This window comes from Diadema antillarum, unplaced genomic scaffold, assembly GCF_040938485.1.
Source record: "Diadema antillarum isolate AM-2024a unplaced genomic scaffold, OU_Dant_1.0 scf00000022, whole genome shotgun sequence".
Taxonomy (NCBI): Eukaryota; Metazoa; Echinodermata; class Echinoidea; order Diadematoida; family Diadematidae; genus Diadema; species Diadema antillarum.
The window spans coordinates 5,559,437-5,577,322 of NW_027270911.1; the positions used below are offsets into that span (position 1 = coordinate 5,559,437).

General features: G+C 38.7%; 1 protein-coding gene across 1 annotated transcript in view; it reads right to left on the minus strand.

The window, feature by feature from the left end:
• LOC139730704 (polyphosphoinositide phosphatase-like) overlaps positions 1-17,886 on the minus strand; it is a 48,777-nt gene that overhangs the window by 11,117 nt on the left and 19,774 nt on the right. The window contains 11 exon segments of the mRNA XM_071641573.1: positions 4,100-4,126; positions 6,608-6,687; positions 8,866-9,028; positions 9,665-9,745; positions 10,728-10,931; positions 11,391-11,526; positions 12,767-12,933; positions 13,803-13,861; positions 15,380-15,517; positions 15,920-15,923; positions 17,459-17,578. Coding sequence (XP_071497674.1) covers positions 4,100-4,126; positions 6,608-6,687; positions 8,866-9,028; positions 9,665-9,745; positions 10,728-10,931; positions 11,391-11,526; positions 12,767-12,933; positions 13,803-13,861; positions 15,380-15,517; positions 15,920-15,923; positions 17,459-17,578 — 1,179 coding nt within the window.

Consider the following 17,886-nt stretch of genomic DNA (forward strand, 5'->3'; position numbering starts at 1 on the left):
TCCCATGATTTACCTACAATATTCCCGACAGAACTAACATAAATTCACACAACATTATTATCGTAAAAGTAGGCAGACATGATCTATAAATTCACTACAAGAACCACCGTTGCGGGGTACGCTACCTGTCTAGCTGCCAGTGCACTGGGACGGCAGCTTGGACGGCAGCTACAATTGTATATACATTAACATTGTGTCTCTCATATCTGATCAATTCGCTTTCCGGATGAGCACCGGTCCTGACATGGCCGGATAATTGAGGTCGAACTGTATCATAATTAAGCTTGACAAATCTGCTGCACATTTAAACATTATAGCAGATGATAATTTCTGTTCTCAAGCAACAAAAGAGAGTACTTCCCCCACTTTGTTTAAATTATTATTTTTGAAAGTCATTTATGTCCTTCGATCAACCCAATCTGACGACTCAAGTGCCTGGTACAACTTTGCCCAAAAGAAATTATTGCAAACACACAAACAAAGCAAGAACGAATACAGTGTACCTTATCTTATTATCATTCACAAAATTTTCATTTTGTACATGATGAAGTGAATAAATGCTAATTGAGCAACAAAAAAAATGGCTTAGGCTTGACTTCATAATGTCCTAAGGTACAGGATGTGACACAAATGCGTGAGGCATGAGGCATATGTAGATCAATACTTGATTTTCATACTCTTTTGTGTCATCAAGTATCAAATCAAAACCCAGCATGCTTCATTACAGAGTAAATTGCACCACTAGGGATGCAAAGAACTAGACTCATGCATGTATATTATGTTTTGTACAAAAATGAGAAGAAAAGAAGGATGAACAAAATATGTTCCACTGATGAGTCAAGCTTTGTATCACTTTCATTTCTGCCTATCTACCCTACATGACAAAAGGGTCAAAGACACACAAAGGGGAACCCTTTCAAAGATTGAGGACAAACTCAATCATGCCTTCTCCCCCCCCCCCCCCCTTTCTTACTTTTTTTAAAATGTATTTTGTGTGTGTGAGAGTAACAAGACAAGCACCTCTTAGCAGTTTGGAAAGGCAACAGTGTGCATGGCAGAATACACAACATCTGTACTTTAACCCAATAAGGTCTGGGGGAAATTCTGCTGCAGAAATTATCGATGTTGTCTTTGGTAAACTGGCTGTTGTGCATCTAAACGCAAATCTCACAATTGAGTCAAAAACATTCGGATGGAACTCATTGAATTGATTTCAGTCAGGAAAAAACAAACAAACAAAGTACTGTATACGCCAAATATTTTGCGAGGTTTTTATTTTCCCCAATTTCGTGAGTTGGGTGCGATACGCCAAATCAAAGACTCTGCTCCCCTACGTGAATGTGATGTACGCATTTACATTTTCCGTTTAGTACAGGACTCCACGATAGCGAATTTAACCAACTCGTGAAATCGTCTGGAATTCCTGATTTGCGAAAATTTAGACACGCCAAATATATGGCATATAACCTACAGAAACATAATTTTCATGCATTATATCCTTATTTGAGACAGAAACAGGAATCCATGACACATGATGGTTGTAATCTTCAAAGTTTTAAACTTTGATGAATAGCTTGTACTCTATGTCCCCCCCCCCCCCCCCCCCCCCGCCCAAAAAAAAATACAACGGGACCCTCCGCAATGATATCTTTAAAAATATTGAATCAATCTAAATACAAATTCAGGGTATAAAACCATAACTCATTGCCCACATCTTACAGAAAACCCCATTCGATTTGCTTTAGTGGTCAAAGAGAAATGAGGAAGTTTGTAGAGGATGTCGGGAATCACTTCCCTCCAAGCTCTGTCTATTGTATTCACTCACAAGATCATCGCAATGCTAAACTTGGAAGAATCAGACTCATGACATGCTTTACAACAATCCACATTTCTCTGTGACCACTTTACCAAATTGAATGGGGTTATCTGCAAAATAGAACTAAAATGTTATATTTTAAGACCCTGAAGTAGCATTTAGACAATACAGTCATATTGGGTGTTATCAATGCGAAAATCTGATTGTAATTTTTTTTGGACATACTGTAGTTTTAAACTACGATGTGTGTCCACACGACACCTACTCTTTAAGACCAAACGTTCAAGGAGAGTCCCGCTTGATGATTATGAAATACAGACATGCAGTTCTAGCGATAATCTCGATAATGTGTGACAAAACGGTAATGCACAACACACATTGGAAGTTTACCCAGAAGCTACACTCAAAAGGGGGAATGGGGTTCATGGAGATGTCATGCTAATTTTTTAGTTTGTTGATTATCGTGTCCATACAACACTAAACTACAAGAGAGGACCCCCACGACTTGTGGGCACAGTTTAAACTCTAAGAAGGCTTGTGATTCTAATCACTGACTAATCTTTAAAATTGCTAACTTTTGAGCATCTACATAGGGTCTAACTACTAGCTAATCATTGAAGTTAAGAATCTTTCAGATTTGGAATACCATGTGAGCGTAATCTAAAGTCTTCTAAAATGTGTTGTCAAGTAAAGAATCAATTTGTAATCTCAAAGATTTAAAAAAATTTGCAACCTAAATACAACAATTACATATGAGCAACGTAGGGTTCAATTGAAAGAGAATTTATTTTAAACTCGACCTCAAGAATCACCAACGATGAATAGTAAAATATGATAAAAACAGGGAGGTGTTATAGATGGAGAAAGAACTACTGCTCTCCTTTTGAAGTCATGCTCAGCACTGCCACAAAGTATTAAATGCACTTAAAGGACAAGTTCACCTTCATAGACATGTGGGTTGAGTGAATGCAGCAATATTAGTACAACACATCAGTGAGAGTTTGAGCAAAATCTGACAATCCGTCAAACAGTTATGAATTTTTGAAGTTTCTGCTCAGTCACGGCTGGATGAAAAGACTACTATAGCTTGTGATGTCACATGAGTACAACGGTATAAAGAAAGAATAAAGAAAATTCGACATATTTCCATTTTTCTCGCATAACAAAAGAACACTCGACTTCTCTCTTTCAGAAGGCAGGGGGAATAATATTACCCTTAACATACGTCATTAGCAAGTCGAAGAAATGTGCACTTTATTCAAAAAGTAAAGTTTTGTGAAATTCTCTTTTTATTTTCCTTATATAGTTGTACGCATGTGACATCATACACTGTAGTAGTCTTCTCTTCCAGCAGTGACTGCGCAGATACTTAAAATATTCGTAACTTTTGAACGGATTGTCCAATTTTCCTCAAACTTTCACTGATGTGTTCTACTAATATTGCTGCATTCTCTCAATCCTTATGTATATGAAGGTGGACTTGTCCTTTAATACTACAGGTGGTACCCATGTGCTTTGATTCAATAATCAAGACTAAGAGCTCTCACAGCAGAAAAGATTTCCCCCTGCTGCAGTTTTCTCTTTCTCTGTCTTTCAATGCACCGGCAACAATGAATGTGTGTACCTTGAATTGGAGTGGCACAAAAACCTGCAGTGTAAAAGTTACAGTTTCCAGGACAAAAAAGTAGAAAAACACACTTAAACACAGTTTAGCAGAGTATTTATTTACAGAAATATTTGTTTATAACTTGATGAATTCTAATGAATTCTTTCCTGAACTCTTCGGAACAAATTCTGATATTTCATTCAAAACTTTGCGCTGAAAATACAGCTTGTATTATACTCCAAATTTTGTTTGGAAGCTAGAAAGACACCGAGCATGCATGACTTCAAAGCAGGGAGGAATGGTAGACATCTCATTGTAATGCCCTAGAACCCAAACAAGTGTTAGCATGGATTACAATGAGTTGCCATTCCATCTATAACAGCTCCCTGATAACAAGACACAGCTACAAACCAAAGAAATGTGGTTTCTGGACTTGATGGGTTAACAAAGCCAAAGCCATGAGGAAGGGGAAAAAAATGCAGAATCGATATGCACAAAAGTTTGGAATTTATGGGTTAACATTTGCAGTATATTCCATGCAATTAAAAAAAAATGCAAAAACAAAAAAAGAAGAAAAGAATATGCAGGCATCATGAAAAAAAGAAAAAAAAAGAGTTAAAAGCATTTCATAATTTCATGCGATATGCAAAGAGACTTTGTATCAAGAAAGGATTTACCCTGCATACTCCATTATTGTAGATGACCTGTGCAGAGATAGATGAAGTGAGCACGGCACAACATAAAGATGAAAACTCGTAAAATCATTTCAGCGTTTCATATGACTGCTGTATTAAAATTAAAAGAGCTTTAAGAGGAACTGATCAAGTGTAAAGTTAGCCTGAGAAATAGTGCAACTCTGAGCTGGCATCAGCTAGTATTGTTATGCAGGCATCGCTCCGTCCCAAAATTGACCAAAGATAGACTCACGATAAAGGGAATGCTCAAATTCAGCTCTGATCGTACAATCATTGGACCATTCGTGAGGGTATCTTAAACCATCATACGAACGTTGATGGTGTTTCTCTGGCTCTTTGAACTTTGTGAGTGGAGGCAAAATCTTTGGCAGGCCAAAAAAATAGTCTGAAGATCTTGTGGAGGTCCATTTCATGACAAAGATTCCCGTCTTCGTGTACCCTTCCAGTGTAGTTTGGGTGTCATCGAGTGACCTTCTGCAGGCATTGTATTTGCTTCAGCTGCTGCTTGGTTCTTAACCAGCTTTGGGTCAACTTTGTGCAAAATTGAAAATTCCATATCTACATGTATATGGCCACCTTGTGAGAATTTTGGGACAGAGTGACACCTCCCTTTAATAGGAGAATTAGTCACAAGAAGAATCTCTGACTTAAACCAAACCAGTGACGTACAAATGGCTGCGAAGTGAATATCTTTAGAAAACTTGGCAAAAGATGATAAATTCTTGTTGCCTGAACATGTATAAAGTATCTCCCACGGCACTCTTAATGTACCAAAAAAGGCTGACTGCTCTCTTTAACATCAAGACAGTAGCAAACATTACCTAGGTCAATTTGAAACAAAAGATGAACCAAATCTAGAAGATTTAGCCTATGGTGTGATGGGAACTAGGTGCCTCATGCATTACGTCTTTGCAAATTGATCATAGTGTGGAGGTAACTGAGTAAGTGCTGCCTATTGATCAGTGCTGAGAAGACGGCTACAGTACACCATGAAAGTAACTTTAACCCATTGAGGACGGACTGATTTTGCTACAACACGCGTTTCTCATAGACACCTGCTCGAGTATACTCAGGTCTTGTCTTCAATGGGTTAAGATAGTTTATTCTTTGAGATTCTTTCCATTGAAAGGGGGGGGGGGGGGGGGGGGGGGGGGTGGGGTTGTGGAAGGGAGCATTGACCCTTGACCCAACGAACCACAAGCACTCCCCCCTCCCCCCACCCCCCACCCCAACACACATACGAAAAGTATGTGAAAAGTTAAAACCTTATGACATGTCAATAATGGTCACTGCTTTTATTCAAATAGTACTGTAAAATGTAAAATGCAATGAAGAATTTGTTTACCACTGAGTAATACTCTGATATCGGCAAGCACAAAATATATGAAAAGAAGGAAAAGGTTAATTGACACAGCAATACAAGTAATATGTATATTGACTATATGCATGCCATGAATCTTGGAATTTCACCTGGCATTAGAGTACATGTACGTACATACATGCTTTTACAGGTGAATCATTTTGGTATTAAAAACTTGCTTGGCTTTTTTATTGGTTAACATGGGAATATACACCAATGTCAGTGTCTTTCAAGCAATTTTGGGGGCGTTTTCTTCTTTTCTGCTGCAAATCACCAACACTCTTATTCATGATATATGTAGCCCTAGCCTTGGAACATAAATATGTAATATTGAATTAGAATACATGAGGTCCCTGCATGTTTGTTGATCATGAAAAACTTCAAGCATGTCAAAGACATGCACTGCAGTAATAAATGCAGGGTAGAGATAAAGATTTATTTATTTATTTATTTATTTTTTTATTATTATTATTATTATTATTTTTTTTTTTTTTTTTTTTGGGGGGGGGGGGTTGCCCACACCAGCCTTAAGGGACTTACTGCATGTGTACTCAACTGTTATAAGTGTCAACCCTTGCCTCCATCATGTTTGTTTTCAGTGTTTTAAGTCTAACTGCGAGCAGCCAAGAAATAATATACCGGTATTTCACTTGCAGAAGAGAAATATAATTATATTATAAATACATGAATGAACTAGATGCAGGACGCAGCAGTGTGTGACGGCATATCTACCAAAAGTGATGTCCATGGACGTGGGAATTATAGTTGAGTAGCATCTCGAAGTTAAATAATGGTCCCTCCTATCTGTTAGATCAAATTTGAGCCACATTAAAATATTCTACCAACACAAGACACAAGCAACATGCTTGCAGTGGAGATTCCAAATTTGCTTCTCTCAATTTCTGTATCTTATTAAAACCACATTCATTACTTGGGCTAAATGCTTTCAGTAAAGACCTCTCTACAGTGAGTCATGCAACAAGAAACAAATAATGACTATAAATAAAGATTTATGCAGGACATTGAGAGCAGAGTGCATAATAAAATACAATGTGCGAGCAGTATTATGCTGATGCGAGATGAAGGTTAATATAAGGCAAGACCAGCTTGAAGTGTAGGGTAAAACTTACCGTTGGTAGAGGGCGATGTCTTTCCTCTCGGGTGATTTCACTTCTACCCCATACACAGCTTTGGTGGTAGGGAAGAGATCCTGCGAAGGGGGAGGGGATGAAGTATGGGTGTATTAATGATATAAACTGTTCTGAACATTTTTTTTTTTTTTTTAGAGCAGCAGAGAAATTTACACATTCATTCTATGTGTAAATAAGGTATGTGTGTATCGAAGAAAAAAAATAATGTTCTGAATATCTTCTCGGGCAGGTGTTTATGGGAAACGCGTGTTGTAGCAAAATCAGTCCGTCCTCAATGGGTTACAAACAGAAATAAACTTATATTAGCAAACTGTTATTTCATGTGTAAGAAGCTTCATTCTGATGTTTTCACTGTACAGTGCAATCCTGTTATAACGAAATTCCAGTTATGACAAAGTGAAATTTCAAGCCGCAACATTATCTGCTCTACGCTTTTTTATTGTTTATTTGTTCGGTTATAATGAAATTTCAATATAACAATAGAAAACTGCCAGTTCTGATTACTTCATTATTACAGGAATCCATTGTACACTTTATTGGAAATGTCTTCATGTGTGTCTCATTGTTCAGCATTGTTCAGCTGTGTTCATGGGGAAAAAAACAACAAAAAAAAAACAACAAAAAAACCCTCATTCACCTGTAGTGAAATAATTGAGGATGTAAACAGAGTAATTGGAATTGTTATAACATGGCAAAATAGAAGCACTGGAATGAGACTGACTGCTCCATCCTTAATATTTCTGTAAAATTTTCCGCAGTACATTAGTTTTTGAATGTCTCACAGCACTAGTGGTTGGCGTGAATTCTAAAACCCGCAAAAATGTCTTCACAATTTTCTCTGCACATTCTGAACAAGTTGACAATTGCGTAGCGCAAAATTCAAGAACCCACAAATATGTTTTTGAGCCACTCAGCCTGAAAAATTAAATCGACATTTACAGTATTTCCTCCAGGAAATGCAAGAGTCCGCATGCTTAACAAATGACATGGATTATTTACTGCAGAAGAAAAGGAGGGTGAAGAAAAATCCCGTTGTCTGACAAAACATGTAGACCCAGAGCTGTCAGTCACTAGAATTCAAATTGGCACAGAATGACAAGCTCTTTGGGAATTAGCTGCAGATAATAATTATGATATTGACTGGCCTTGAGGGAGATATCAGATAAATATTGCCCGCACTGAAAGAATATTTCTGGTATCTTCCTCGAGGCAGTCAATATTATATGAATATTAATTCTATGACTGTGACTGTATACCTTATACTGGTGAAAGATTAGAGGGAATTGGTTGATGCCTTAAATCTGCATAAAATCAGAAAGATATAATGTAAAAAGTTGGCAACTTGAGAAGTAAAAACAACTCTTAATCTTCTACATATGCGTTGCCAATTTTAGGAACCATGCAGTTACAAATTCATCTTTTTGGATACTTTTGAAATTTCTGCAACAGAAACACAGCTTTTACACATGAAAAAAAAAATGTTTCCAGAGACAACTCTTTCACTCTGTCTTACAAAATGCCATGGAATCGCAATGGAACAAATTTTCTTCTCCCTTCGAACAAAATGAGGTCAAATGATAGCAGCAATTTTTGAACAAAGAGATACCAAAGTAAGCCACAGAAATATGGTTTCTGGGACTAAGGGGGTTTAACTCTGTGCCACTGTCAGTCTCGTTGATGACTTCACCAAGCTTTATGACCTGCTCTCTGGGAGGAGTGAAGTGGGAGAAGATCCTATCAAAGTACGCAAGGGTTGAGGCTCTTTATAGCATTATAAAACATTGAATTGCTGTATACACCATATATTTCGCGAGTCTAAATTTTCGCGAATCGCGAATTCCCAATGATTTCGCAAGTGGTTAAATTCGCAATCGTGGAGTCCTGTACTGAACGGAGAAGTGTACACACGTACGTCACGTTCACATCGGGATCAGAGTCAATATTTTTGCGTGTCTTTAATTTCGCGAATAGCACCTGACTCGTGAAATTCGCGAAATTAAAAACCTCGTGAAATATTCGCCGTATACAGTAACTGCCTGTATGTGAAAACAAACAGCACTTTCCTTTTTCTTTAGGGAATGTCAGACACACATGTACATACATGTACACACATGTACGCACATACATGGGCATTATTTGGTGTTCATGTCCCCCCTGAAAATTGAACCCGGAACCTTACGTTTCCAGCAGTCACACACATCTACATCTAACCACTGAGCCAAGCGGACTCCCTTTACCTTCATGCTGACAAAAGAACTAGAAGCCACCCCGGTTCCACCGTCAGACGAACACTCCGATGTCTCGTCACTGCTCGTCGACGAGTCGGGGGAGGAGGAACCGTCTTCCGACGAGGACTTTGGAGTGCCTGCCCTCGTGGTGCGGCTGGCCTTGGCATTTGAACTAGAACCAATGACAGGAGCAGAGAGTGTGAGTACAAATACCAAGCATTGCCAATGTGGTCCACTGATTATGACAAATTAAATGACAACATAATATGTGAAATGACAGTAATAACGATGGCAAGACAATACTTGAAACGATGACGTTGATAAGGATAATAATACTGATGATAGTAACACTGATAATGAGTGATAATGATAACAAGATGATGATGTCAATAATACAATAACAGTGACAATTATAACTGATAATATTGATACCAAGTCCTCAATGCATCAAGACAAATTTCATAAAATCGGCACAAAAGCAGAGAGAAATTTCTAGACTTGTAAAAATGCCATATGTCCAAAGAAAGAAACAGAAACTTGACTCCTCCACAATGAATGTTGCCAATTCACGAATCAACTACAAATTTAGCGATTCACAGACTTTTGAAAATTCGACTACACGACTAAACACTCATAGATGAACACAAAGGGTTCAAGAGAAAAAGAACATTTTACATCACCCTATGAAACACTTCAAATGAACAGTACAAATCATATCAAAGAGATACAGCACCGAAACATAGAAAAAATGGGTTTTGGGGGGACTTCCAAGTGTCAAACTGTCCAATGAAATAGCAATCTTACATACCTGTTTTCATCTTGCCTCTTACTTCTGACAACTCGTGCCGTATACGGGCTGGGATTCTTTGAATCCTTTGGCATGAAATTTCTGGGGACAAACAATATATCAAAGTGCAAAAATTTAAAGACAGAATTTTTTACTGGTTTAATAAAACAGTACAAAGACAGACCATTTGATAGATTAACAACACAGCTTGAAGTCAGAAAGTCTGATAGATTAAAAGATGCCAGCTGAAAAGTGAAACAGGTCCTATTGCAGGTGGTAACTTGGGGTAGAGTACGATTGGCAAATATCTAAAGGCACAAGATATTTCGTTCCCACATGTCACATATCCCTTTTTTTCACCAATTACACATGACTGCAATTTTAGATGCTGAAAGAATGACACATTAATTTCATATTTACTTTGCAAAATTCCTACAGATGGGACTGTGATGTGAGTGATCTCCAGAAACACTTGCATATTAAATCAATTTCTAACATCTCTCTATTAAAAGGAAACAAAAATTTTCAGAAAGAAAATGATCCATACAATACAAGAAATATGAAGACTTTGTGTACATTAGACTAGCAATTATGAGTGCAATTCTTGTCATTTTGCACCAATTTTCCATTTTGTTAAAGACTTCAGGCCTTATTATTTTTGATAAATATCTGCTTCAATACACCATGTACTGTGGTATATCACAAGTATTGATCATTAGTGCAGGGTTGTGCTTTTCAGCAAAACGATGAGAAGTTGGCAAAGCCCATCATCTTCAGTCAAGTATGCAAATATGACATCAGAGACTTATATTGTGAGATAATGTTCCAAACACTTGAGCCATGCTCTTAAAAGTGAGTAAAACCAAATGATAATAAAGTCAGACCTGTCTATAGTGGCCACCAAAGGGAGACAAAAAAGTGGCCATTATAAACATGTTGCCTCTACAAACATGGTCTTTAACATTGCTCTTCAGGGGCGAGGAGATTTAAGTTGTGACTGTACACGGCAGCTGGCCCTTATAGACAGAAGGCCACTAACACAGGTTTGACTGCACAAGGATTCAAGCAATGCTTTTGACCTCACCTCATGGAATGCGGGATGAGTTTGAAGAAGAGGTTGTCTTCGAGGAGAGTGAGCTCGCCGGGGCGGTACAAATCAAGGTACGTGTCGATGCAGTCCGGGGGAACCTCTGCAGGCAAGACGGCTCCCTCGGGCACAGACTTCTTCACCTCCTCCATGGAGAGCGGGAGGGCCTCGAGCACCCCGGGGTCGTACCAAAGGGTGCACCTACAGGTACAATCATGACACAGATTAGAGAAAGAACATAATCACAAACACGTTTGTGCAGTCACACAATTGCTCCTTAAAAAAGAACACTTCTTGCAAATATAAAATGCCAAATTACATATGGCACCATGATAAAACTGCATAGAGCATATTACACATGATGAGACAGTATCATACATTTATCAGGAAATACGGCAAGTTCTTTTTTGTTGTTACTATCCATGGATAAGATCATTAACTTGTATCTGTATCATTGTGAACAGCAAAAGAAAACAAAAAACAAAGTAGGAACTAGCATGGGATTTGAACTCGCATCATCTACTGCTTAAAGGGCAGCAGTCATGCCATGTAACATTCTCAATTGTTTATTTTTTTTTTTAATTAATTGTCTTTTGAAAAGCTCTGATATAATCCACTGCATGGTCTCATGATTGAAATTAAAAAGCTCTAAAATATTACCGTTTTTCCACACCGGTGCCCACTGCGTCCGAGTGGTGCAGGTAATAGTCAGTGGGTAGGTCCCAGAGGTTCGGTAGGCCTTCCCTTGGCACGTAGATGCCGAGGAAGAGATTAATGGCGCTCTGCTTGTCGGCATCTGCAAAGGCACCAAATGACACCAGTTCAAAGAATGCTACACCACTGCCTACTCAAATCTCTGGCTAGCTACGTATCATGTTACCAATCAAATCTGTAATTCAATCAGACACCATACAATATCATTCCCTTTTGTCTATTGTGGCTGGTTTCACTCTCTAACCTTACAAAGGAAACGAACTGTCAAATACCAAGAGTATTTTGAATCACAAAGAAAAACAAAAGTCATGCTACTGTGTTGGACATGCACTGGATTTTTGTTTTCTTATCACACTGAATAAAAGTGGAAACTAAATTTCTTTGTCTGCTGACGAACCTATCTCTATGCTCTTCCCTCACCATCAGAAACAACTCAGCGATAAGAAGGAGAACCCTCTTGTTCAATTGAAATGCCTTTCAAATGTTAATTGCTAAGATAAATGAGACAATGTTACACTCCAAGATTCTCTCATGATCAAGTTAAAACAGAGCGACCCAAAACTGCAGCGAAACTGACCAATCTTTGGGGTCATTTTACTTTTCATTCATCACCACATGCAATTTGGGGGTAGAAGCAGAAACCAATTTCTGGCATTGAGTTGTATTTCAAAGATGAAAATTGTGAGTTTAAAAAAAAAATGGTAGCTTACAGATTCTAACCATCAACCTATAATAGAGCTCAGCAAAAACTGTAGAGAACATGACATGATTCTTGTCACATATTGCATTACAGAAGCACAATGTTATCTGTATTCATAGGTACAGACCTCACATATGACCCTTAATCTGAACGCTAGCAGCATTCATGAAAAACTTTCAGTTTCTACTAGAAGATGACATTACATGTGAGATAAGTACGATGTATGTGTGAAGTTGTTGCCACATTATCAGCAAAGCCTGAGGCAAAATTTCCTTTGCCGTGGTCAACTCACAATGCACACATGAAATTTGAAGTTTGTAGAGTTTTTTCTTTATCCATTTAATCAACATGCAGCCTGATATTCGTCATCAGACCTTTATTCAATGTGATTTCCTTCATTAGTTACTTTGTGAGCAAATCTGACAGTTATTCATATATTCCATCTAAAGTGTATCGAGGATCAAGTTCACTTTACTTTAATATCCGAGCTGAGAATCTCCTATATCTTTATTAAAAGATGAAGAAGTACTATCCTGACATAACGACATAAAATTCACAGCTGGGGACACATGGAGGAATGCAAAAAGAGCAGGGGCTGTCCCGACTGCCCCGCCTCACCCACCGGAGAACGCGTTGCTATAGTAACGGGAGAGCGTCTGCTTGATGTCCCTGGAGTGGGAGGTCCAGGGGGAGATCTTACGGTAGGTGCTGATGGAGTGGACCAGCTGGGAGCCTCCGTACTGCAGGGCGATGGTATCCCCCATGTCTTCATAGAGATCTTCCAACATTCTGGGTATTAGGATGAATGAGATCAAGAGTGGGAAAAGAACATGATCTCCATCACACTTTGAGAGTACACTGTCATTTGCACCTGTTGGAGGATTCAAATTCACTTGCTGATAGCTACCGCATACATAGCCACACTTCATGAACATAACATTTTGTGAATCACAACTTCTAGGCCAATTCAAGTCTTTGAATACTGTAAAACATGATATATTCGCGGCATGAAATTTTCGCGAATTGGAGCTGACAGCCTTTTTCGTGGCATGAAATTTTCGCGAATTGCCACTGGCGTTCAATGCATGTAGTGTAGACAAAAACTTTCGCGTGCATTTTAATTTCGCGAATTTTGGCGCTCGCGAAATTCACGAAATTAAAATGCACGCGAAAATTCCTCGTTTTACAGTAAGCTTTTGTAAATCACAACCACAGAATGTAATGTCCATATCAACCCCAATTCACGAGGCACTTTCCCACCTTGGAGACGATATCCATGTACACTTAAGTCATGAGAGGCTGTATTTGGGCATGTCATTATTTCATGATATTAGTTAACTCACAAGTGAAGAAAACATGAAATTTATGAATATACAGTATCTATGCCTGCCTAGCTTCAAACAGCTTGCTCTGCATACATTCATATGTAAAGAACACACACAGGTGTATGTAGTACAGACTAAACTTGAATGCAAGCCTAATAGCACAAAATGCAAACCAGATGATCAGTCTTTCTTTGGATTTCTATCTATCCTAGCGTGGTCTCATTCGGCCGACCTTGGATTAAAACTGTATGTAATTTTATAATCTATTAGCCAACGCAACAAGGAATGTTGTATTGATGAACTGAGAAAAGAATGATATCTGGAAGGCAATACCTGACAACGTCGGAGCCAAACTCCAAGTGTGGCTTGTCAACCAGTCCCAGCGAGTACAGCTGTAAAGGATCAATCACACACGCATACACACACACACCAGAAATAAAATGTTCATGTTGAATCTGAGCAAAGTAATTGTGAATGCTGTAATATCCCCAATTTCCTTTTATACAGACAGTATAAGAAGGTAAGTGTCACACTATCACAGATTATTTTAAGTTATATACTAATTGCAGATATGATATGAGAAATGTTAACGTATATAGGGTTCCTTTTGCCAGAACCTTGCCGTCTCAAAAATCGATATTTGTCAATGGACCTAAAATATGGAACGGAATTCCTCCTGATATTCGAGGCAGCACATCATTACGATCATTCCAAAGGAGATACAAGTTATACCTTCTAAATCAATACATTGAATCTTCTGATTGTTAGGCCGTTTGTGTGTAGGCGTGCGTATGTGTGTGTGTGTGTGTATCTGATAGGTGTGAATAGCCATGTTTCAACTTGCTGAAATTGAGATGTTTTATATTTATAAAAAATATTTCCATGATATGATTTATTATAATATATGTGTATATTTTTTTTGGAGACAGGCTTAAATATAAGGCTGTGCCTTTCTGCTTGTCTCCTAACACTATCCAATCATTTTGTATTGTTATACTTCTTATGAATGTTGTTGTAATGATAATGCTTTTGTGTAGTCTAATTGATTGTAATGCTGAATGTTTTCTGTTATATGTTGATTTGTTTTTATGGAAGTGTTAAATAAACCTGAAACCTGAAACCTGAAACACTTATCAAACAAGCACAGCACTTCAGTGACCAACCGTAATGCTTCCATTACCTAGGATATCACAACTAGTCATAGGCTAATCAACATCAATGGATACCCAGACATGAAAGTTTACAATGTGCACTGACACAATGACAGAGCATGGCAGCATTTGATTTTATGAACCTTTCAATAGATTGTCAAGGAAATGATTTCTTGGGTCAAAGAAATTAAAGTGAACCTGGACCTCCATTCTTCCACTTTTTTCATCAAATTTTGCCCAATTCAGTGATATTTCAAGTACGTTTCCTGCCAGTGTATCAACCTGCCCTACTCACCCAAACAATGATGATACACTAGTATTCAGAACTTGATACAAACAAATTATCAACAAGATATATGCAATGGCAATGCTACTACATATTCAGACTTTTGATTGCCTCATTGATCTTCACTGGGTTTATTATTTCATCAAAGTTTCATTAGTAGGTCTGCATTTTAAAAAATTGTTGCAGCATTAGAGACAAATGCAAATTCAGCAGGACTACTGACAACACGAATAGTCTCCGCATCAACTTTGAATAAACAGAGCGTTCGCACTGGGATCATCTGAAAATCGTAACTTCACGTGTCAGAGCCAAGAAATCAATGATGATCACCTGGGTTTGTACAAAGATAATCCTAAATTTCTAGCAACATTTCAAACAAGTCATCAGACACATTACAAGTAATGTTCTCGAGCATATGATTTTCATCAAACTGGATGTTTCAAAAGAAAAGTTGAGATATTCAGGATGCCCACCTGGTGACCCAAGGCGTACTTGCCGATGACAAACTGGGCGGTGTTGGTGCGGTCAAGACAGTCCACGCAGTTTGTCCTGACCACTCCAGTCTGCAGGACAAAAGGGAACCGATTACTTCACGAAAGTCCAGGAGGGCGCTGCCAACCATTTTACATGGTGTATGGAGTGAGCGCCATTATGATTTATCAAAATATGTATACTTTCAGGGGCTTTCAAAGGTGAATTTTGGCTGTTTTCTGTGTGTTCTAGCTGTACACAAATTTGATTTCACGGGTATTGGTACATGTACATTTTAAAAGCATGTAACAGAGACACTTGACATTCATTAACTGTCGACCTAGCCATTAGTCTCGACTTGTCAAAGTCTGGAAATTAAACCCTCATATTGTTCTGACTTTCTACTCACAATTTCTTAAGAAACGTCCTCATTCCCAACAAAAGAAAAGAGTAAGAAAACAGAACAAAGAGAGAATGCTGAGCATTTTTCCAACTTCTGGACTACAGCAAACGGGCTAGAATAAAGTCACCATTTCTTCTGCACATCTACAAAGTATCATTATAGGCACGGTCAGACTGGCAAAAGATCGAGAAGTTTAAGATCGCGATCTTTAAGATCTCGAAGTTTGGCCAGTGTGACCGCAAACTTCCAGTGAAACTTCCCGCAAAACTTCTCGCGAAACTTCCCACATCAACTAGGGATTTTCCCCCCCACCCCCTCCAAACTTCTTGATCTTTTGCCAGTGTGACCACGACAAACTGAAACTTCACAATCTTTGTCACGTGACCAGTCCACCACATGCTTGCGGACAGTGTCTCCGAAGCGCGAGGCCATTGTCACGTACAGGCGCGGATTGTTACGTCACAATCACTAGCCATCAGAAGGCGCGCTCTCTTTTCTTTCTTGCGCGCGCACGCCGATGACCCAAACTTCTCGATCCAAAAATCGAGAAGTTTGGCTGCCGACAGCACGACAAAAGATCGCGAAGACTTCGCGATCTTAAACTTCTCGATATTTTGACCGTGCCTTATGATGCAAAAAGGCAGGTCAACCAATATATCGATCATATACATGTATGTATGCAAACTGGCAGTGTATGTACTCTTTGGGGCAAATCTATGCCCTACAGTCACTGACCTGTCTGATGAATATGTGACCAGGTAGCTCTTCATCAGTGACCTCCATCCTGTGGGACAGCAAGTGATAACAGAATTATCAAACCTCAACATTTATCATCTAATGAGGACCAAAAAAACCCCCGAAAAGTAGCCAATAATATGGCCCTTGTAGCACACCATGAGGAATATTTCATACATTTTGTGAATATTTACACCTTTTAAAAAAAAACCAGAACAGATCGAATTCAACACTAGTATTTTTTTTTAACATTTCAAACTTTTCAATTTCTTCCAAAGCATTGCACATCATTGTCTTGAATTGACCTACTAAATTTTTTAATCTGCTGCATACATTATGTGACTGCATCCACACCTCCAAGTCAATTTACATTATGATGTGTGATCAGCAGGCATGGATTTCAGATAGTGAAATAAACTACTGTAAAACATGATATATTCGCGGCACGAAATTTTCACGAATTGGAGCCGACGGCCTTTTTCGTGGCAAGAAATTTTCGCGAATTGCCTCTTGCGTTCAATGCATATAGTGTAGATGAGAAATTTCGCGTGCATTTTAATTTCGCGAATCTTGGCGCTCGCGAAATTCGCGAAATTAAAATGCACGCCAACATTTCTCGTTTTACAGTATACAATGCTGTGAAGCTCAGAGTTTAAAAGTGAAGTGATACCAAAAGTATATATCAGTGGGCAAGCTCAGAGTCCAGAGATTGTTGGAATAATTATTGAAATTCAAAATCAGCACTTTGTGATTTTATCAGGATTTCATTTGTGACAAGTTACATATTTTTCACTGTTGCATGGACAACAGTCCAATATGCTTCACCCATGACCATGATGCTGAGACAATGCCATTCATGAGAAGTCATTCGCATAGATGTAGGCATCATTTGCATAGATGCAGGCATCCTCCGTCTCCAAGGAGGAGAAGTTTTTACCCTCACCTGGACTCGTCTCTCACCGGGACGCTGGGGTGGATGGCTTGACCACAGAGGAAGATACCGGTCCTCTCAACGGAGCGGGCTGCAATCTTCTCCAGCCGTGCCATCACATCACTGTGCTTACTGCAGAGGGGGGTAACAAAGAGAGGGCGGGGGGGTCAGTAACACGAAGGAGAAAATACAGACCTTAACCCTGACCAGGCCGGGCTTTTTTGGGTGTTCTGTGGCGGAGTAGTCTCGGCCGTTGCTCGCGCAATTGCCATGAAAATTAGCACATACATTACCTGTGGCGTAATCTAAAAAACTATACAAAAAGAAATGGAAATTTTTGTCATATTGATTAATTATGCTAATATATGCATAAAATCATACTTTTTGCTCTAAGTCAGAAATTAAAGCTCCTAGAATCCTAATTTCTGGTGATGACATTC